The sequence below is a fragment of the Fusarium subglutinans genome (genome assembly GCF_013396075.1).
Source record: "Fusarium subglutinans strain NRRL 66333 chromosome Unknown NRRL66333_c0000353, whole genome shotgun sequence".
NCBI lineage: Eukaryota > Fungi > Ascomycota > Sordariomycetes > Hypocreales > Nectriaceae > Fusarium > Fusarium subglutinans.
The window spans coordinates 6,025-28,299 of NW_023502416.1; the positions used below are offsets into that span (position 1 = coordinate 6,025).

At 47.0% G+C, this 22,275-nt stretch overlaps 7 protein-coding genes across 7 annotated transcripts; 2 read left to right on the forward strand and 5 right to left on the reverse strand.

The window, feature by feature from the left end:
* Positions 1 to 3,975: 3,975 nt before the first annotated feature.
* Positions 3,976 to 4,179, reverse strand: FSUBG_13528 (uncharacterized protein; the record flags this gene model as incomplete). Its single annotated transcript, XM_036678429.1, has 1 exon — positions 3,976 to 4,179. The coding sequence occupies one exon, from the start codon at positions 4,177 to 4,179 to the stop codon at positions 3,976 to 3,978; it is 204 nt and encodes a 67-aa protein (XP_036531000.1).
* Positions 4,180 to 8,258: 4,079 nt separating this feature from the next.
* Positions 8,259 to 8,975, reverse strand: FSUBG_13529 (RNA ligase cyclic nucleotide phosphodiesterase; the record flags this gene model as incomplete). Its single annotated transcript, XM_036678430.1, has 1 exon — positions 8,259 to 8,975. One exon carries the CDS (start codon positions 8,973 to 8,975, stop codon positions 8,259 to 8,261), a length of 717 nt encoding a protein of 238 aa, XP_036531001.1.
* A 582-nt stretch (positions 8,976 to 9,557) lies between these two features.
* FSUBG_13530 (major facilitator superfamily transporter) lies at positions 9,558 to 10,818 on the forward strand (the record flags this gene model as incomplete). The annotated part of the gene is made up of 4 exons (XM_036678432.1): positions 9,558 to 10,032; positions 10,087 to 10,190; positions 10,245 to 10,333; positions 10,392 to 10,818. The coding sequence occupies 4 exons, from the start codon at positions 9,558 to 9,560 to the stop codon at positions 10,816 to 10,818; spliced, it is 1,095 nt and encodes a 364-aa protein (XP_036531002.1).
* Positions 10,819 to 11,497: 679 nt separating this feature from the next.
* Positions 11,498 to 13,249, reverse strand: FSUBG_13531 (transcriptional regulatory moc3; the record flags this gene model as incomplete). Its single annotated transcript, XM_036678433.1, has 1 exon — positions 11,498 to 13,249. The coding sequence occupies one exon, from the start codon at positions 13,247 to 13,249 to the stop codon at positions 11,498 to 11,500; it is 1,752 nt and encodes a 583-aa protein (XP_036531003.1).
* A 472-nt stretch (positions 13,250 to 13,721) lies between these two features.
* FSUBG_13532 (quinic acid utilization QUTG (inositol-1(or 4)-monophosphatase)) lies at positions 13,722 to 14,973 on the forward strand (the record flags this gene model as incomplete). Its single annotated transcript, XM_036678434.1, has 4 exons — positions 13,722 to 13,773; positions 13,826 to 14,534; positions 14,679 to 14,842; positions 14,891 to 14,973. 4 exons carry the CDS (start codon positions 13,722 to 13,724, stop codon positions 14,971 to 14,973), a joined length of 1,008 nt encoding a protein of 335 aa, XP_036531004.1.
* A 920-nt stretch (positions 14,974 to 15,893) lies between these two features.
* Positions 15,894 to 16,444, reverse strand: FSUBG_13533 (drug facilitator PEP5; the record flags this gene model as incomplete). Its single annotated transcript, XM_036678435.1, has 2 exons — positions 15,894 to 16,033; positions 16,081 to 16,444. The coding sequence occupies 2 exons, from the start codon at positions 16,442 to 16,444 to the stop codon at positions 15,894 to 15,896; spliced, it is 504 nt and encodes a 167-aa protein (XP_036531005.1).
* A 3,078-nt stretch (positions 16,445 to 19,522) lies between these two features.
* On the reverse strand, positions 19,523 to 21,963 carry FSUBG_13534 (FAD dependent oxidoreductase; the record flags this gene model as incomplete). Its single annotated transcript, XM_036678436.1, has 4 exons — positions 19,523 to 19,831; positions 20,390 to 20,678; positions 20,749 to 21,193; positions 21,315 to 21,963. 4 exons carry the CDS (start codon positions 21,961 to 21,963, stop codon positions 19,523 to 19,525), a joined length of 1,692 nt encoding a protein of 563 aa, XP_036531006.1.
* Positions 21,964 to 22,275: the final 312 nt, after the last annotated feature.

The window sequence follows — 22,275 nt, forward strand, 5'->3', positions numbered from 1 at the left end:
ATGACACATTTAGACATTAAGCTTGGGATATGCTGGAAACGGCACTAGTGACTGGACTGGTAGGGAAGTTGGAATATGGATGGTAGATTCCCAGACACGTGAATTGCTGCGGAAAGGCTGTGGGGTTTGGGCTGCTGGGAATTCAGTCGCTGGAAATTGAGTTGCTGGAAAGATTGTTGGGCTGGAAAGCTACTTCAAGTTAACTTGCATGGAATTCACTGAAAATCCTTTATATACTACACATATTATCTATATATAGACAACAACGAGTCTTTAAGATCATACCATAGCAATATGTAGGATAAATAAACCATGCTATATCCTTTAAAATTCTATCTGAGAGATTAAGTCGGCCTCGCAACTCTGCCACCTATGCGTTTGCGTATGTAGTATGTTATGCACGAATGCACTTAGTTATGCCTTGTTTATGTATATAAACCCCCGCTCAAGTGCATCCAGTGGAAATTAGTCGCACTGTCTGCCACACCTGGATACCTCAGCAACACTCCCGCCTATTAATTAAAAGAAGCAAACATACGCAAAGGCCAATGCGTCAGAAAAAGCAACAACACGCAACACAGGAGCTCACAACATTCCCAGGTCCCCAACTCATGCACAACCAAGCTGACTTAACTCCTTTGTCACTGTCTCAGTCACCATGACAAGTGAAGCAACGGTGGAAACCGACGACTTCTTCCAATCTCTCCCCGAGGGCCGTTTAAGAAGAGCGGCAGTGCTGTTCAAGAATCGCACAAATCAATTCCCCTGGCACTTCCTACCAGAAGCGACGCAGGACTCATGGGGCATGCAATAACGCCATAGCTCCAGAAGTCACTGCATCGAAGAGAGCCTTGGAACTCAGTAATGACATACATGTCCATATGGGACAATAAATGCAAAGTCTTAGGGCCAGAAACCTGTCGCATGCCCAGAACCAGCTCAGAACGACACCCAACACGATCTTTGACCAAGTCATGTTATCCAGACAGGCTCGGCACGACAGCCACAAGATTCCCCTCAGAGCTACCCTGTCAGGGATACAATATAGAGCTGGGAAGAGATGAAGACGACACTAGTCACTACGTTGAATGTCGTTCAAGAGGAATGCGAAAACTGCCAATAGAAAGGATATGATGCCCGTCACTGCCTTGGAGCGTATTAATCAAAAAGAACGACGTTAAAGCAGCTGAGGTCGCATGAAATGACAGTGGTGCGCATTTCGGTCAATTAGGCCAATGCGAGGCGGCTGGGCCATTAGATCCGATACTGGCCGAGAGCAAACCCAAGGTTTCGGGCATAGAGAAGGTGAGGAAGAGAGGAAGCGATGCATTGAAGAAGCTCGCTAAGGAGTTTGCCAAAGAAATGGCAAATGACACCGGAAGACTAACTAGTATGAATCGAGCTTGGTGTAATTCTTAAAATAGGTTGCTAATGGATACTTTGCAGAGAGGCAATTCTCCACAGAGGAATAAGTAAAGCCTAACATGAACTAGCAAGGAGCGGTGACTTGACCTTACCTAATTCAGGTTAGCAGGCTACCTGTATCCGCTCTCCAGTCGAAAGTTCCACTGAAAATCGAATTGGGTTATCTGTCTTTGACTGTATCACTACGGAGTAGGGTAGGTCAATGTTTCCCGAAAGACAATCTGACAACGCTGCGCGTTCCAATGAAATAAAGTATTTACTTAACCCAACTTGTTTAAATAAAAATCCCAATACCCATTTTTCGAGCTGTATATAAATAGATTCCTAGTAAATCACTGATTCTCCATTAAGCCTAGAAACCATTGCCTTGAGAATGAAATTTGTGAGCATGCTACAGCTTCTGTGAGCGTGATGAGCCGTTCATGGTTCCCATACATAGCTATTCTCTGAGCTTGGCGTGATTTTAGAGGGGGAGACTTCTATTAATCCTCTGGCGGACACTAATCCAGATGACAAGCCGGCGCACTATAAAGAAATATAACAGCTTTACTTTAGGATTATCTCGGGGCTATATATGTGCTGGAAAGTCTCAAGCCACAAAAGAGTTCTACTAAGATTTATAAGTAATGCCATGGAGACTATAAGCTAAGAGCTATTACTCTTTTGCTTTATTATCCTTTTATTATCACTCTGAAATCACTCAAAAAGCCTTTATCGGAATTTGTACTATTTAACAAGATATTGCTGTTAATTATAGAGACTGGGGTGTCGTAGGTGGTCGGAGCGCAGTGGCGGAATACGCAATGTCACTGGGCAGACAAGATGGCCAAACACGAGGCCAGTGAGGGCATCTCCGTGAATGCCTGTAGCTTTTGGAGGCAATACTGTGTGGTTTCTTCGACTGAAGGTTTGATGAGTACGCGGTCGTTATCTTTCAGACCAATAGCATCTGCAGACATGTTTGTAGACTACGAGGTAATGGAGGGTATTATGTCGGGTGTTAGGACCCTGGCCACCGAGTGGGTAAAATGCCGTTAATATAGAATCCAAGAAACCTACATGCTGGGATCAGTAAAGATATCAGTCTGATTGCAAGTCTCAGTCGCGATATTCACACCGATAGACTGCCAATGTGTGGAATGGGTTGGATAGATGAAGTCCTTCCTCGATACACATAATCAAGTTGACGAAAAGGAGCATAATGGCGATACGACTCTTGCGTCCATGCTGCCTTCTCCACCACACCAGCCTTAATCTTTAACAACAGTGCCCAGCTCTGGCTTGAATTCCGCTTCCAGTCCCAACCATTCCAGTCTGTGACCATGCTATGCTTTTCTAGCTTCTAGGGTTCCTTTCCTACCTTTCCAACCAGAATCATCCACTGGAGAGATTTCCACCAGACTGACACTCCTCCAAGACAAATAACCCTCTCTGAGAAACTTCCACGCAGGCAAATCCTTCAAATACATCGGTATTGAACCCCTTCCCCGTCGCTATGATAGGTGCTATGCACCAAGAGGCTTGATCTAACTGTTGCTAGCCAGGTGCTGGTCTTGATTCCGCTTTCTTGGACAATTCAGGTGGGTTGCATCAAGCAAAAGGCCGTTCTCAAGGACCCCCTAAGTACTATGTTTGTCGTCCAACGCACCAGGATTGAGGTATCTGATCCTCCTCGAAAGAACATGACTACCGTGGACTAATTGTGGAAACGCATGATGAGTTCTTCGTACAACTCTGACAGGAAATGACCAAGTGCGTCAGAAGTCAAAGGGATTGTGAGTCACATCACTACAGTTCATATGCTGCTCGCACTGACCAACTCAAAGACATATCCTCGTACTCCATGGTAAGTTCATGCTCTGTGTAATGGCCCTTTGCTTCAAACTTGGCTCGTAATCAGAGGAAGTCAGGCAAAGCCTCATGTCATGTCGTCCAATGTCTGTCATTCAGTCACTAGCTGAGAGCAGTTAGGCTACCATCTTCAACGCGATCGAAGAAAGCGTGTGAGGCGCGTGATGTGAGCATCAGCAGTGGGGGGGTCTATCAACTCAAAATAATACTATTATCAAATCAGTTCAGGCAGTATATCAGCTGCCTAACACAACTGCCCAAGCCACCTAGAAGACATGGTCAGTTTGGACTGCTTCAATCACAAGCTTAGCTTAAATATCAAGAAGAGTTCCTGACTGCGTATCAAAAACATCAGACAGGGCACAAGTGAGAGGTCTTTACTCGGCATCTTCTGCGGCGCGATATTCCATGATGGTCCAAGTACCCTCCGTAATGAACTTGACGCAACACGGAATTCGATGCTGTGCTCGACCTCCAAAGGGAAAACATGCTTACTGGCGACAGTATGTATCAGCTCTTGGCCGACTAACGCTTGCTAGTCTTGTATCCCCGTGATGACGAATCCTGGTCACCATCAGCTGGGCCGCTCAACGAGTCGGTAACAGAAGCGTGGGTCGTATTGAATCGAGGTGTAATCGTGGGACAGATGAAAGACCGGGTTCAGGTGGGCAACGTTTCGGTTAATTCTTGAGAGCTTGGTCAGCTTTGCTTAAGCACATGGAATAGTGTATTAGCGGGTGATGGAGCGGAATCGGTCGTTGGAGGGGAGAGGATATCGACGGGGGTGAAGAAGAAGATGTCGTTGTAGAGAGCGTTCGTCAGTATGTCCAAAACGTTCAGGGAAGAGGCGTACTTGGCAAGGAATTTGGGCTTGGACTCGGACTCGGGCATAGTGGGAGACATAGCGTTTGGGAGGGAACGAACGTTAGCTGATGGTCGTCGCTATTTGTTTACGACTTAGAAAAGGGACGATAACGGGGATCTGTCGCGTGCTTGAGAGACTTTGGAGAAGTGTTAGTCTAGTGAAGGTTGGCTTGATGGGACAAGACGTGTGGGAGGTGTACAAATGTAGACGCGCCTGGGGTTTAGCACGATGAAGGGAACAAGTCGCAACACGAGTAACCTAACTATGCAACTGGGAGCGCTCTTAGCTCTTGCGACGTGACTCCTTGTTGCACAATCGCATCACAAAACTCGGCTTGCCAAGTGATAGTAAAGGGCCGCTGTTGAGGGCAGATAGTTTTATGATTTGGTCTGTGGTTAAAAAGATGGTAAAAGAGACAAGTTTGAACAAACATAGACGAACGAAGCCAGAAATATGCGTGGCCCGGATCATCGTCAGAAGATACGGTTGACCATCATGTTCCTGTCTGATCTTGTTGCGCGGTGAATCCTACAGGGCCCAGAATCTATCTGGGATGATTTCTAACCCGCTGGCGACGGAGTCGAGGAGGGTTTCTGAGCAATGCGACTAGATTAAGACGTAGATTTGAGCATACTGGCGTTTCTTGAGTCGAGAAAGACGAACGAGGGGATGCCAGAAGACACAATGACCTAATCATGTACTGAGCGGATCACTGAACCTGATCGTAATGGCGGTGTCAGCGTCATTAATGGCAGATGAGCCAGAGGTCACTAAGGGAGTCGTGACGACACGTACTCTAGCCATGGTCTTGACGGCGGCGAAGGTCCGTTGGAGAAGGAAGCCCCATATCTCGAGTATTTTCTGATGGTAGGATATTGAGACCTGCTTATGGGCGGAATTGATATTGGAGTGGATAGCAAGGTCTGCAAGGCCATCTGTACCACCAACCAATGACCATACCAACACTTGTCTTGCAAGCCCTGGTTACCTAAAAAAAAGCGATCACTGACGTCCAGAGCCGGCAATGAACCGCCTCAAAAGCGAAACAAGGATCATCCACTACCGAGCATCGAAGTCGATCATCCTAGCGGACTAGGACCACCCAAATGGGACGGATATGGATGTGGATGTATATGAATACCCAAGCACCCTTCAGCGAGTCTGACAATGCGGATCCGTGGTACGCACAGCAAAGGGGCACATAACAGAGGGTTTAAAGAGCCTTGACTTCTAGGTTAAGAAGGGGAGGCAGCCGTCGCCTTGATATAACAAGGAACCTTGGTTGACTGTTTAACAAGCGAGCTAACCAGCGTAATTCACCTTCTGACAGGATCCCCATATAAGCTTTCCAAGTACCCATTCACCCAAGGGACAGACTAACTAACCTATTATACTTTGTAGAGAGCGACCAGACGTGAGGCGCGCCAACATCTCTCCCAACATGAAACCGAACTGTCACGACAAAACAACCCCTGGAAGCATCTAGACACCATCATCACCCGGGCGAAATCGGCAGTAGACATTGCCAAATAGAAACTCGACGAAACAGCCCTCGCCGTTGGCAAACAACAAGGCCTCTTGCAGGAAACTCAAGGTTTCGCCAAAAGAATGCCTGATAACATGCAAGCTTCCATGCAAATCCCCTGTCAGAGAATCCCAAGAGCTACTCCAATCATCGATCGGAACGAAAGTAAAGGCGCAATGCGAGGTAAGGAAATGTCATAACAACCAGAGGTTGATGGATGCGAGATGGTTTAACATGGGCAAGACGTCCACAAACATCGATCGCTGGCAGAAGAAACTCAAAGCGGAGGAAGAGAAGCGTCATGAGCGAGTTATGCGGTCTCTGAGCACTGGTCTATTAGAGCAGGTCTTTAGGAAGGGAGTTAGTGAGAGTACTGCGGTAGAAGCGACAGGTCTGGATCTGCTCAGTTCAGATGACGGCAGAGTGTAGAATTGGGGTGGCAGCCTGACTGAGACAGAGAGTGAGACAGGATCAAGGCAAGGGAGCGTGTTGGAATGGCCCTTTCTTATTTTGAGATATTAATACGCATAGATAAATAACTGAGCTAAGTATCATAGAAGTGCATACATATGTTTTGCTCAAGTCAGGCTGTCACTTGGAACAGCACATAAGATCGACTAAAAGAGTGGCTCGCTAGCAAGTTAGACTAATCTCGCATTACCAAGCGTTTAGATTCTAAAATCACGGACGGGGAATACGTTAAGGTGAGGCGATGCCAGGGACGTGTGCTATTGGAATAAGGTCTAGTCTATAGAACTGAAAAGTGCATGCAACACATCCTTGAACTCTAGATCAAGTGTTGGAGCGGATGGACGGTCATTGACAAGGATAATTATGAGTCGGTCAAATGTTTTCAGTGAGACTGTTGGTGCAACGTATGGTGACCCTTGCAGGAAACAGTGGCAGCATAAAGAGCCCAGGCGCCATGTACATTGATAGCTAAATATGAAGTCACTGAGGGAGAGCCATTGTGGAGTTATTCGAAGGATGTTAAGATGGACGTGTCAAGGCACTCGTTGTGTGCTGAACTGGCGCCAGGGAGATAAGATGCGGGCAGCATGACACAGACCTGCGTTCAACGAGTATCAGGGCGAAAGAGACCCGTTATTGCTACAATGTAGAAGATGGCGGTATGGAAGCTGAGAGGGGGAGAAACGCGGTTCCGATCTAACCTGAGCTTATGCATTTGCAGGGATCAAGCCACTTAAAGCATGAAACTTGTGGATAGATTGTTTCTGGGCCCAGTATCTCCTGTTCGCTGCTCATCTGCAGAGAACCAGGTCAACGGTGCTGATGGATTCTCTCCTGAAGAGAATTAAGCTTCTCCTCCTCTCCAGGATAACCATTTAGTGCAACTATTAAGGAGTAAACTCAACGTTGATATCGCTGTACACAGCGAGCGCTAGATATATATGCAGTCGCAGGACAAGCGGCATACCAGCTCCAAATCTCTCGGTTAGACGGTTGGCGGTTCATATTGATAGGAAATAAGCGTGATACCTGACTTCTCCTTGGAAGATTCGTCCAGCCACTCGGGCTCACGCTCGACTTGTCAATCACAGTCTCGTCCCCGGCGTCTATCGTTAATGCTATTTATTTTCATGGCTATCGATCGTTGCACGTATCAGCAACAGCGTCACGGTCTCGGGTATGATGAAAGGCTGCTCGCTCTTGTGCTGAGCCACATGATGCCGGGCAGTTTGGGATTCATGAGCTGGACGGTGATTGACAGGCTGATATTATCATTTAAATGGGCGTATGTTGAGCTATCAGAATGCTCACTTCAGACGACGGACGTTGCGCACGTATTGTAGGAGGTGATGGGAAAGCAGCGATGGCCTCTTGCAGCAGGCTTATGGTATACATCGATTGTGAATCGAGTGTGGGTGGTTCTGTGAGGATTCATGTTACCTGCATAGACTCTTCTTGTCGGACGACAGATAATAGAAAGCTCAAGGCTGTATGCGTGCTACTGGCCAGCTGGCTTGATTTGACGCTATCTGTAGTTGGAGTCCCCTATAATCCACAGAAGCAAAGATCCCTGTACTTACAAAAAGAGCAGCTTTCAATGACATACCCACCTCGGCTTGTAAAGATATCATCTCGTATTTTAGCGAGGAGAGTGCAGAGAGCGTTCTCTTAAACCATTCCGCCGCATTTAAAATTCTTATTCTAGGACGATCTTGACAATCAACTGTTGTATCCGACAACTGGTACTCTTGGACCTCAATAGTCCTTCCTCAGCCTCATTCAGCCTCAAGCTCCCCGCAAACCGAGTCTGGCCTTCTCTGATCTACTGTGGAGACACAAGCTAGCTTCTATTCCGTGAGGAAATTTTTCGGTAACAGAGGAAATGCATCATACTCTGTGAGATGCTATGCGACATTCGACTCGATGCAAAGCTCTGTCATGTTCTGCTCCAGGCCTCGATCGACCGAGCTGGTACTGATGAAAGACAGATCAATTTGCGGATTGTCTAACATGACGAGATCCGTTGGATCCGGTACCCGTTGAGCCGGGCTTCCCTCTGTTTTGCACAAATTTCTCACGGTGAGGTCTTGGATTGAACCACGTTACGGCTGAATCTTCTCTTTATCCTAAGTAAAACATCCTAGGGTATGCAAGCATAGTATCAAATATGCAAAATTCAACAGCCCCGAGCTCAAATTCCATCGTAATGTTAGGCAACAAGCGCGCAATAGCCTTGTCAAACTCACGCTTCTCCTCGTCTCCCATCCACCGGATAAGATACGCTATACTGACGTGAAATCGGTATGTTAAATGATTAGGCGCGCGGAACCCGAAGGAGTCGGCGAGCCTGTCTCGCAACCTTCTCATGCGCCTTTCCTCTTCATCCGTCGCCCCCACAATATCCAGCGCCATACCAAATTGACCAATCTGAAAACCAATAGCACGCATTCTATAGGGTGGCGCCAGACCCTCCTCTTCCAACGTGAGGCCTAGACTACTCACAGTTCTAGAAAAGTTCATCGTGCACTCATCCAGTGGTAACTTCTCCAAGCCGTCTGGCCACATACCCGGCTCGCACTCTTCCTCACGGACGCCGTCAAATACCGTCATGTGCCACGAATCAGGTGGGAGAAGACGAAAGTTTTGCGAAAGAGTAGGATGAGAGGTGATTGTGTTGTATACATCCCATAGGCCGACAAGCAGAGGCGATTCAGCTGGGATATGACAAACAGTTGTGTTTCCAGCATAACGCAAGGCGCTTCCGTCTGGAGAAAACTTTCTATGTACTGCTGGCGGATAAGGTTCATCGCCTGGCGCTAATACAGCTTCTGAATCCATATTTCCGCCTCGCTGAGTTGAAGTTTGTACTAAAAAGGCCGGGAATGAAAAAAATAAAATAAAAATGCTAAGTTTCTTTTAGTTTATTAAACACTGCTTGTTTTGAGTCTATGAGGACTGCTGGCCTCGGGTTTTATAAGTCCTACCACGTGGACAGTTATTACGCGGCACATAATTTCGGTACAAGATAAGGCTTCGCGTAGAGATAAGAGTGTGTAAGCTACTGCCAATCCTTGTTCTCTCGTATTCGCCTAGAGATAAGATTCGGCTCGAGATAATGGCTCCAACAGACAAAAGTAACAGATTGGCGCAAATTTAATTTGGACAGATCCTTAGATTTCTGCCCACGGGGAAAAGGTAATGGGTATAATTGGTTGTTGGAATTTCCCACCCAAGTAGCTGGTTAGCCTACTCCTAAGTTTATCCGTGAACCAATTCGGCTCGCTTGACTACTAACTATTACATGTCTATGCAGCAGCTGTCCCTACTATATATAATGACCTCGATTCTAACATTGCCAACTTGCGTGCATCAAGACCAAGTCACGACAATTCGCACTACACACGCAAGCAACAAAAAACCATGTCTGAATCCAACAAAATGTCCAAAAACGGTGATGGCCCCAAGACCACTCAGCTTGAATGGATCGCCGACGCACAAGACGCCAATGCCCAAGAGCACAACCTCAAGTTCTTCAATGCCCTGAAGCTGTATCGCAAGTCTGTCTTCTGGGCCCTTGTTATGTCCACTGCTATCTTCATGGAGGGCTATGATACCATGCTCCTAGGTAATATGTACGGCTTACCAGCCTTCCGCAAGCGTTATGGGCACCATATCAAGGGCGACAACTATCAGATTTCGGCTCCTTGGCAGGCTGGTCTTAGCAATGGTAGTGCCTGTGGCCAATTGGTTGGTCTCCTAGTGTCTGGGTATGTTAGTGAGAGGTTTGGCTTCCGCAAAACGATGATCTGGGGCTTGACTGCCAGCGCTGCATTCATATTCATCCCCTTTTTCGCCCCCAGTCTTGCTGTCCTTGAAGTTGGTCAGATTCTATTTGGTTAGTTCAACAAACCCATGACAAACAGAACCGAAGCTAATGAGAAAATCCCAGGTGTTTTCATGGGCCTCTACCAAACGATTCCTGTCGTATACGCTGTAGAAATATCCCCTGTTCGTCTCCAAGCGTATTTGACGACTTGGGTGAACACTTGCTGGGTATGGTTTATCTGAATATGTGGCTTGTAATACAACAAAACTGAAGAAGTATAGGCAATCGGTCATCTCATCGGTGCCGGCATTCTTCGAGGTATTCTCGTGCGTGGAGATGAGTGGGGATATAGGATCCCATTTGCCATACAGTAAGTGACGAGCGCTGAGTTTTATTCTCATATTGCACAAAGCCTGACGATAGGATAGATGGATTTGGCCTGTTATCCTCGTCCCGACTCTATATTTCGCACCCGAATCTCCGTGGTGGCTTGTCCGCAAAGGAAGAATGGAAGAAGCAAAAAAGGTACTGGAGCGACTCACCTCTGCGGAGCATGTGAGCTTCGACATCGACAAGCACATATCTCTTATGGTGGTGACTACCAACTACGAGAGGACCATTAGTGCCGAGACATCATACCTAGCTTGTTTTCAGGGAACCGATCTAAAAAGGACACTGATTGGAATTGGTGTTTACTGCATTCAAACTTTGAGCGGTAACAGTCTACGGAGCTACTCGACTTATTTCATGGAACAGGCTGGCTTCCCAACAGCTCAAGCGTCCAATATGACGATCATAAACTATTCTTTAGCTTTAATCGGTGGACTTGTGTCGGTGAGTTCATCTATCTCATGAGTATTTTCTCAATGTTAATTCTGATGACGCTCATTGGGGGTGTCGGCATCCCACAGGCTCACTCCTCGAACCTTGCATATTCATGGGCCATTGCTGCCCTCCTAATCGTATCCTCGTTCCTTTATAACGCGACTATTGGTCCTCTGACAAATACGATTTGCTCTGAGGTTCCGTCGACAATTCTTTGCAGTAGGACGTTAGTGCTTTCCAGATGGTTCTATACAGTCACCTCAATCACCGCAGGCGTTCTTACGCCATATCAACTTAATCCGACTGCATGGAACTGGGGAGCTAAGACAGGCTTCTTTTGGGCAGGTGGCTGTCTCATTTCTTTCATATTCGCTTTTTTCTGTGTTCCAGAAACAAAAGACCGTACAGCAGCTGAGGTGGATATTTTATTTGACCGCAAGGTGAGCCTGCGTTGTTTTTCTAAGACGCCCGTCGATCTGGTAGAGGCTGTTACATCCAAAGAGGAAAGGGAACAGGAGAAACAGATAAGGAATACATGATTAGTTTAGTTGTGTTCATGGTGGTGCTACTGTGAGTTATTTCATAGGAAATATGGAGGACAAGGGATTATTATGTATTTAAAACAAAGATTGAAGACGAAGACGTATTCCTACCAGTATTCAGATTCAGTAAAATACATAATAGAATGAAAACACGCACATCCAGTATCTCATAAGAATGGGGGCGGCCCTCCAAAATACCAAATACAAAAGTACTTAGATGTCACCCGCCTCTCCCTCTCCATCTGGGCTTCTGAAAGCGCCCCAGCAAATTCAGCAAAGAACTCAGTGCGATATGTTGCGCTTCTTATCCCTCTAATTCTCCGAATAGCCCACTGGCTCTGCTCTTGGTCCATGCATTCAATCGCGCACAGAAAGAGGGCACGTAGATATCCTGAATTGAGCTCTTTGCCGTCAGCTATGTCGTTTTCTTCCCAGTCGTCATCCACTATTTCCTTGATGGTCTGTATTGCCTCTCTGGAGCCAGTCCATTTTGTCAATGGATCCCCGAGGACTCGGTCTATCTCAACATATTCTGCAAAATAAGCGGCGTTGCATATACGAATAAGACCTATGATGGAGTTTGCAATGCTCGGCGCCAATTGAGAACGGATTTGTTTGGCTGTTTGACGCTGCATCATCGATCGGCTCTCCCACAAAGCCTGCAGTTGTGATCTAATTCGGGTTATGCTACCGACGACCTCATCCTGGTCGCTCCCAGACTTACGCGAGCGATGATAATGTGTCTCTTTTGCGATTCTTCCGGAGAGAATCTGTAATTGCAAGTAAAAGTCAAACAGTGGAGCACCCAAGACCTCATGTAGTTCAGTCGACACGTCCCGCTCGTGTTCTGGCATTATCTCAAGGAAGGGAAGTGCCCCTTCATAATTTGGCAACAGCTCGTAGAAAGCTTCCGATAACAACCCTCCTCCGCCCCCTCGCATGGTAATAGCTTGTATGATCTTAAGCCACGCATTCAGACGTTTGGATAACGGTGAATGTGAAAAAGGGCATTGCGCCCATGACCCCAGCCTCTGGAGCAAGGTTTGGGTTTGGAATTTATAGACAGCGACGGTCTCATCTGAAAAGATGAGCTGAAACACGCATAGAAGGAATATGCATACGAGCGCTGTGCCGAAATCTTGAGAACTGTCACCCAAGAGTTCGTCAAGCAAGTCCCTGGCACAACGGAAGTGGTCTACAGCTCTTGTCGGGGATAGATTATACTTCATGCTGTGATATAGCGTGGAGATAGCGGTGATAGCTCGGGTGACAGCTTGACAAGACTTGTAATTGTAGACGATAAGGTATTTCGCACGTTGCCAATTGATCCTATCAAACGGTGTGATTCCAGGGCACTCAACAAAGTCGACAAAAACTGTTGAGGATTGCAAATACTCATGTTGCGCCCTTAGAAGATCCATAGTTGTGGTCAACTGGATATCACGCGATATGAGGCTCGACGGCGAGTCCGTTTCTGCTTGCTCATCGGCAGTGTAAAGTGAACCTTCGCATTGTGTTTCGAACTTATTCTCGATCCCCAGGGGTACATCCAGTAACCAGTCATTTGAATGACAGAGGGCATCTCGACCATCTGTGTCTGGCAAACAGACCGAGTTGGACGTACTGCTTCCGCTATAGTCAGAAGACGGAGTGCGCTGAAGTACAGCAATTCCACCCGAACCGACTGCCACTTGGACCGTTTCTTTGTCTTTGGCAGGCGACGATCGACTGGTATTCGTTGCGACTTGTTTCTCGGTTTGTTTCGCCTTGTACACGCAACAGCGCTGTCCTTTTGCGCAGTTACGGCAGGTCGGCTTGGTTTCGTCGCATCGAACCTTTCGAGATCGACAAGTCAGACACCCAGTTCGCAGTCGGCCACGGTATTGCTGCGGCTGTTGTATTCCATGTTTTACTGGCATTGCGCTCTTTGGTTTGAATCATAGATAAGGAAAGACTGGTATCCGTATAGATGCTAAAATGCCGCATTTTCTCTATGCTATTCCCTAACTAGTGTAAAGCAGATAGTTAATGTTGGCTAATTGTAATTAGCTCCTATTAGAATACGAAGGACAACTGCCGAGTATCTCTAGCCGAATTTTCTTATCTCGTGCCGAACGGCTAAATGCAAAATGGTCAAACGAGAACAAGACTCGTACCAGTGAAACTCAAACGGAGCTTTACGTGATACTCTCGGGGAAGTACTAATACTAATAGTATTTATTCTTGTCTTGCTTTATTTCTGTGCTGTGGCTTCTTTACCTCTTGTTAGTATTAAACGAGATTGCCTGAAAATTCTCAAGTCAGAGATTTCATTTCTCGGTCAAAATGACGAATTATAATTTGCAAAATATCTCTATTCTTTTAATCGACGTTGCAAAGGAGGCTGGCAAAATGATCACTGCCGCACAACCAACATTGTCAACAACATCTATGAAGAGAAACAGTCAGCATTTCTTCGCATACCTCTCTTAGCTATTTTGCTAACATTCCCCTAGCTGTAGATATCGTGACTGAAACAGACCAAGCTGTGGAGAAATTCATCCACCAAACGCTTCAAGAACACTTCCCCACGTTCGCCTTCATCGGCGAAGAGACTTATAAAAACGGAGACACACTCACCCACGAACCAACATTCATTGTGGATCCAATTGATGGCACGTCTAACTTCGTACATGGGTTTCCCGCTGTTTGCGTGTCTATAGCCCTCGTGATTGATAGACAACCTACTATTGGAGTTGTTTACAGCCCGTTCCAGGACGAGCTTTGGACCGCTGTGCGAGGCGGAGGAGCATTCGTCACACAAGGCAGCGGATCACCAACGAGATTGCCGTTGAGGTCACCACCTCTAGAGAGTCTGCAAACAGCAAGCATTGGTTTAGAATGGGGCAGCGACCGAGAAGGTCCCAACTTTGATTTGAACCTGAAGGTATTCACAACCTTGGCCAGGACAGTCGCCACAGGAGGGCGCTTTGTTAATTCTCTCCGTTTCATTGGCTCGGCAGCTATCGCAATTTGCCGTGTTGCCGCAGGGCAGCAGGATGCATTCTGGGAATGTGGCTGCTGGGCATGGGACGTAGCAGCTGCTTGGTGTATTTTGTTGGAGGCTGGGGGTATTATGGTGGATGGACATCCCGGCAACATGAACCCGCCTTTGGACAATAGACGATATCTTGCTGTCAGGCCGTCAATGCGTGGCCAGAGGGAGTTTGTCCAAGATTTCTGGAGGGTGATCGGAGATAGTCGGTCAACCTATGGCCCTGCTTAAGGTTATAAGATACTTAAAGAGGGTAAATGAATCAAGATACAAGCTATCCTTTGGCATATTAATCTCCGGACTGATAAACACAGATGGGTCGCTTATATCGTTCCAGTCAAAGGTGTCCTCCACAGAGCCCTTGAAAGCAGTATAGTCGAAGAGACCGTTCCACCGCTCGAAGGAAGCAGAGTTGAAGCAGTCAATGCGGTGCGATGCGCCTGGCCAGCAGCGACCTTTGATGATGTCCCCGTCTCTAGTACGAACAGCTAAGTAATTGTCCTTACGCTCCGACACAATCTTTTAGCCATTCCTGTTGTTGAAGTCGGCGTCGATGGTAACGACGAGCTTATGGCTAAGCCCGTCGGGCTACTTTCCCACGCTAATTAGGTCTACAAACATATTCGGCTTTCAAGTAAATCATTTCTTGTCGAACAGGTACTCAAAATCTAACTAAATGGCATGATAAGGACTCCCAAACCTGTTCGTACCGAGACCTACATCCTTGATGTCGTTATGCAATATGTAGTTCCATCGGCACTGGTGATAGGCGATTAAGTTATGAACACTGGGTGTGCGCAGGTTGAGTAGGTAGACAGACGTGAAGTTGAGAGCGATCGCCGTGTTCTGTTGCTGTGGCAAAGCGCCACTATTGGTGCTGGGAACTGCCAAACCTACCATTCTTGAAGTATTGATACTGCGTATTGATGAATATCCGGATTGATGAATGAATCCCTAAGCTATTTATACGCAGATGACTACAAGAACTACAATCACATACGTCGATCGTGGATCGAGTGTGGCTGGGGGAGTGAGTGGTCCTGTGAGGATTGATGTTAGCGGTGCATTAACTGATTAGCGTAGCGAAGGAGGATAAAAAAGCGCTCACAGTTAAGGGACCATGTAACTAATGGGAATAGTCATTAACCGCATGTCATGTACATACTTGGTGGCGAGTGGGATGTTCCGAGAAAGTAAAGCGGCAGCCTTGAACTATCTATCTATACTGTGGATCTCTCTGGTCACATTAGGTACGCCAGGGGTAGAAGGGATATCATCAAGCAGGCCATACCTTTCATATGGTGTGCATTATATGGAATTATATGCGGTCAATGTGAAACAAGGTGCATTATTAGCTTCAATCTTGACTGAGTCACTTCAGGTCTTGTATCACAAGCCATAGTCAGGGTAATTGAATGGATGACAATTTCATCTACATATACGAATCCTCGTTCTCGTCAAATACTAAATCCACTCGTCCCAGGGGTCGCTAGACAACTGAGTCTACTGTCCACCAGATACATTTCACGCTAAACATTCTCTCCATGGCTCACTTGTACAGTTGCTTCACGATTCTTTTCTTCATCATAGAAGCCTTGAGAACCACTTTCGACAGGTGCATCGATACGCTTGTCAAAGGCTTCTGCTTGCTCCTTGATGAATAGACATGCTGTTTGACGTCAGATACTGTTGATCCAAGTTGGGAAGGTAACTTACTTATGACCAGAAGAGCGCTGAAAGCGGCGGATACGATCCAGCTGTTCCTGAAAGCAACCACATATGCTCTTTTCATTCCCCTGACCACTGCCTCGGCTATCTGAAGCGTGATGCCAGGTACAGTAGCAATTGCCTGTTTATTTTGTGACGCTAAGGCTTGGATCAGATCACCCAGAGATGATGCTGGTAATCCTAAGGGCAGTGCTGCTGCAACGACCTTTGGTAGTTCCTTATCCAAAGCGCTGTGGAGAACGGCATTATTGATTGCCAGGCCAATTGACCCTCCCAAACTTCTGACGCAAATCATCATAGAAGATGTAAGTGCGATTAACTCTGTGGGAGTCGCGAACTGAGAAGCAGCCATCGACAAGGGCAGCAGGGAACCAAGCCCATTACCTCCTACTATTATGTAAACCCAGAAGGCGTAGCGTGGAGTATCGATAGTTGATGTTGCTAGTAAAATGAAGAAGACGAAAGTAGGAGGGCGCCAATGATAAGCGGTATTTGGAGAGCCTTGCGCTTAGAATACTATAATCAAAATAGAGGGGAAAAGATAGAAGTTACGACGAACATAAGGGCAAAGTTTCCACCAGCTGAAAGAAGGCTAGTATCGTAAATGAAGGATACATGGAAGGCAAAGTAGGAATTGGCAGCTATAAATGTAATACCTTTGACGAAAATAATGAACATAGTAATTGCAAAGTTTCTATGTTGACCTAGGTTAAGCATGCCGTCTCTCTTGAAGCGCAGCTCATATATAATAAAGAAGATTAAGAAAATAGTACTAATAAGGAAAGGGGCAAGGATATTAACGCTATCTTAAGAGTATGGATTCTGAGACCAAGAAAGGGCGATGCAGAACAGAATAAGAGCTGGGCCGAGTAAGGCCTATCCTCCCCAGTCGAGTCTCTTGAGCTTTTGGGATGTAGTGAGAGTTACCTGTCTAAGTTGTCAGCTAGATGTGTTATTTGCAGTTGGGACTTGTGGCTGAGAGCTTAAATCAGCGGACAGAACTTATCTACCTGTAGCTCTCTCGGTAGCGGACTGTAACAAACAAAGCAACCTAGGGATGCAATGGCGTAGATACCGGCTGTTATGTACTAGAAGATACGATAGTTGTTGATGTTGCGATCTTGTAAAAGTCTAGCACCCATAAATATTGCAAGTATGGCTCCGATGCCAGACGAAATGTTTCCAACTGCTTGAGCCATTGGCGTATCATCTCGCGGGAGAATCTCAGACATGACGGTGAGGGAAAGGGATTGGTAGCCGTAATTGGCACCCAAGATAGCGAATCCAGCGATAATCGTACTAGAGTTATAGGCCCGAGAGATAATAACACTGCCAGCGACACCGGTAAGCGGCAGAAAGACAAGGATAGTCTTACAACCCTAGTAGTTAGCAGCCTGGCCAATAGGTGGATTTAAGACAGCACTAAGGATAGTAATACACGATGTTTACCAGACGGTTGACTTGGTGTCGCCTACAGCTCGGCCCATGTCATTTGCTAAAAAGCCAGAGCCGACGAGTGAAACAAGCTGTGCAAAGTAGATTAAGTTAACGGCCTGCATCGTTAGGTTTGCTGAGCTGAAGGAGCAGGGAGACTAACCGAATAGCATATCATGGTTTTTGCGTGGATTCCGGGTGGTCTTTGCTCTGAGAGAGCAACAATGGAAGATGGGGAAGCCATGTCGGTCGAAGGTTGTGAGATTGAATGCTTGAGACATTATTGAAGGGAAGGGGGTCAGGTTAACATAATATAAGATCACAATCCTGACGCATCCGTCTTTGATTACCAGCAGCTGAAGGGGTATAGTATGATCGGTGTTGCGCTAGTACAAAGCTACTGGGGTAGAAGATGCGAGGATAGATAATACGAAAAAGTGGATGAATAAGCTCTTCCCCAGACTTACCCCGCCCATCGAAATAAGATTTGGGGTAGCAGTCCGCATAATTCAGATGCTGCGTGGAGCCGATCCCGAAGTTTGTGGGGATGGTGAGCTTTACTTCTGACTTTGCCACTTTGGGGAGATGACACTACGCTATGATTTCTCTTATTTCGTCTCCTCAGTTCCGACAATCCAATTCCGCACCTCTACCCAGATGACCTCGGCCATGCCGACACCACAGACAGGGCCGTATCGGAAGTTTCACCTTATCCACCGGCACCTTCGTCCCTTCGACCAAACCAAGAATGGTGAGACCCCACCTATTCCGACGGTATTTCAAGCTGCTGATGAGTCGTCTGATCATATACAAGCCGTATCCGTAGAGATCTCCGTTCCGGGCTTCATTTAGGTGTATACTGCTGTATGATTCGCTACACAGGCCTGTCGAATGAGACGAAACTTATCAAGGGCAAGCCGGACCCCCTAGTATTCAGGACCTGGGTTATCGCTCAACAAGGCTTCTTTATCCGGTGGGTATGGTATCTCAAGCAAGTAAAATACGGCGCCGTTGGCGTTAAACAACCTCCACCGAAGTCATCTACGCAAGGCCGAGTACAGCGAAGAGACCGCCGTGCCAGGGACGCAGGCAAGACGGCAGGGAAGAATTTTGCCATAGAAGACAAGCCTATCGCCTTTTCTATAAACGCTGACATGCTGTTGCCACCAGAGCCCTATTTGCGACTATAGCCATCCACCTCAATACTAAGAGTCTTACGGTTGGTATATATGAAGTTCTGCGTACCATTTTAATTGCTCTAATGGCAGTTGCCAGCCAATATTTCGCCCGATGGCAAAGTGGTTAAGCGCAACTGTTACTGCACGGACCAAATTCGACACTTTTTATTATAATCTGTTAAATTACCACCACAACTGCACACAGTAGGCGGCTCATATTAAACTACATCGATTTATTTAAGGGGATATTAAAACACGGCCTTTCCAAACCCTCGCTTCCTACTTGCAACACTGCCCAGCTCCCTCAGCGCTTCTTCTGCCGTCACATCGAGGACACTGACGGACAGCAGCTTAAATTTTGTACCGTAGTTAGCAACGGCTCATTACAGCGCGCACCAGGCATTCCAATGATCCACTGGCCTAGCAGGATATATAATTAGCTCCAGGGCGCCAGGTAGGTAAAAACATACGTCGTCTTTCATAAGGGCCACGGGGAAGAGGAATTTGCTGTTACGTCAGTGTACAACCAAAGAGAACACTATCAACTTGCTGGCGCTCTGGGCCGTTAGGTCTGCTAAGGACGGTTCCCCCATCGTGCCAGCTACATCAACAGCATAGGTAATAGGTCCCTCCCCAAGCGCTTCAACAGCGGATTTTATTTCTGCCACAACAGTCTAGGAGGAGTAGTCAAAGGTATGTGTGGCTCCTAGGCTTCTAAGGAGATCGTGGCAAGCTAGAGAGGCCGTAACAAAGATGTTCCTGTAACCGCTGGTTCGCGCCAGCTATAGAGTAGAGAGTCCCATGGCCGAGGAGGCGCCCTAGATCAGGCTCGGACCGGAAAAGGCGCCAGGGCTTGTAGGCAAGGGGCACTTGAACAGGTTATGCACAATGTCGGCAGCGGTCATCACCACTAAAGTGAGTGCAGCTGCGTAAGGCTCTGGCAGGTTCGAAGGGAGTTTAAACACTATGTCACAAGGAGCTGCAAGGAAGCTTTGATAGGTACCGTATTTCCTCGATTGCGCTATGCTTATCGGCATGTATCCTGCAACGGCATTGCCTTCCTCGAACTTAGAACCGGGGGAATCCTTAAGAACTCGGCCAGCGAAGTCATAGCCGAGCACTGTCGCCTGGATACCAAGATATGTGAAGTGCTTAATGTCCGCTGGATTGGCTCCGGAATAGCGCGTCTCTATTAGCAGCTCGTTTGGCGCAAGTGATTCATGGTCAAGGTCATTTCAAACAGTGAATCAACCATCCTCCTACGTAGAGTGCTTTGCTAGGCTTTGGCGGCATGATAGTTTTTCGTAAGATGTTGTAGGTATCCAATTGCTCCATCTTAGCTCTAGAGCTGTACGAACATCGGGATATAAAAGCAAAGAGCAGGCTCGCAATCAAGCAACAAAAAGGGGTGGGCTACAGTCCACTGTTGCAAATTCATGGGTAGGAGACCCAGAATCTCAGCAGCTTTTCGGTATGATCTCTCCACGTTTCCGAAATGCTTTGTAAGCGGGGATAATAGCTATTTGGCGGAAGAAATGGAACTAACCCCAAGCCGCGCGCCATGTGCTGCGATTTCCCCGCCAGGGCCATTCGAGCTCCGGAATACGAGTGAGGTCAGCGACAGTTGGGTGCGGAAAAAAGGCCAGCGACGATGACATCCACAGTCTGGAGTTGTATTGTCTTACAAAGCCCTGTCGTTGTCGGACGATGTCGTGCTGCGCGACACGCTCAAGCCACAAGCTCTTCCAGCAGAACCCAGAAGCGTTCAGCTTCTCGCTGGGCACGAGAAGCACCCACGCTCTCGCAGCTTGGGTCAAGATCACATCGCCACACTTGGTGACAGAGCCAAGATACGTGCAGACATCTTCCATTCGGAAATAGATGACAAGGTGCCGCGCATTGTCAAATGGGGGCCATTTGGCAAAAGGGGATGCGGGCTTCTTACACGGCCGAGTCTTATTGACATAAATAGGTCTGGATTGAAAAATTCATATAGCAGTAAAATCCATTCAAGTCAATCTTCTAGTTAACTACACTATCAAACTCTATACCCATATCCTCCAATACACGGATTGCCACAGGACGCCCACCTCCCCAAACGCCACCTCCTGGGTGCATAAAAGGGCCAGCGAGGTAAAGACCCTTAATACCAGGAACGCGATATTGGGCCAAAGCGGGTGCAGGACGAGCAGCGCCCATTTGATCTGCAGCCATTGAGAGGCCACAAATATCGCCATGCTGGAAGCAGGGCGTATCACTTTCATGGTCAAAAGGTGTAACCGCGTGATAACCCCGAATTTGATCGGGGCTCAAGTCCTCAACATACTTGGATAAGTACTGGAAAATATTGTATGTGACTTTGTCCTTGATCTTGTCCCACCCGTAGAAGCCAACCTCACAGTTGTCAGCGCGGAGCATGACTATAGCATGAAGAAGCGACTTTCCTGGCGGAGCTCTCGTGGGATCAGCATTGGTGATGATGGAAGCCCCTATGAGTAAGTTCTCAGGTATCTTGCCCTGATCAACCTCGTTGTAGCTTTGGATTGCCCGTATGTGTTTATTGGTGTTCTTTACCTTTGTGCGCTGGAGGCTGAAGCCTCTTTAAACTACCTACAACCTTATTCCCCCCGTAGCTTTGGATAACAGATTCAACACTCCCCGGGCAGATAGTATTCACGACTACTTCGTTGGCGATACCGCCAGCCCGGAACTTGAGCGGCTTTTCCATTGCTGCATGTACAACAAAAAGAGTGTACTCGGAAAGTTTTGTCTTCTTTGCTGCAGAGATGACTTCCGGGTCTAGCCCATCTATGAGCCTGTCTAGAATGTGAAAGTGGATCTGGGCGATTACTGCTTCTCGGGCACGAATCTCGCCGGCTCTTGTGCGGACACCGACTGCGCGGCCATGTTCTGTTATAATCTTGATGACTTCTGTGTTCGGGCGTACTTCACCTCCATGGGCCTCTATGGAGCGAATAACGGCTGCGGTAAACGCTGAACCGCCTCCTTGAGGTACAGCCAGCCCGTACTTGTGCAAGAGGCCAATGGCCATGTAAGCCATCAGGCCTGTCCCAGGGGTTTTCGGGTGTGCCAGCTGTACCTCTGTAACGAACCGAAGAATGGCATCTTTGACAGCCGGTTCCTTGAAGTACAGGTCCACTATGTCAAGAGAACAGTTCTTGGTAGCGAACGCGACAGCTTCTGCGATCTCTGGGTGTTCCGATAGGTCGGGGGGAGTGGAAGATGGGGGTACAAACATGCCCGGAATCGCGAGCTCGACGAACTTGACGGCCAACGTCGCGAACTTCAAGTAGGCCTTGCCCTCAGCTTCCCTCGTTATTTAGCAGCGTGTTTCTTGCCCGCTGAAGAACCGACTTCTTATATTATTAATCTTTACAGAAATATATATAGGTATTATATATAAAGTAAATAAGGCTTATAAGGATAATATATTTAATATTACTTTTTTAAATATTTTTATAAAGTTTTTTATAGCTATTTTAATAGTAAATTTAAAAATATAAGTTTATAGGCAGGTTAGTAATATTATATAATATAAAATATATTAAAA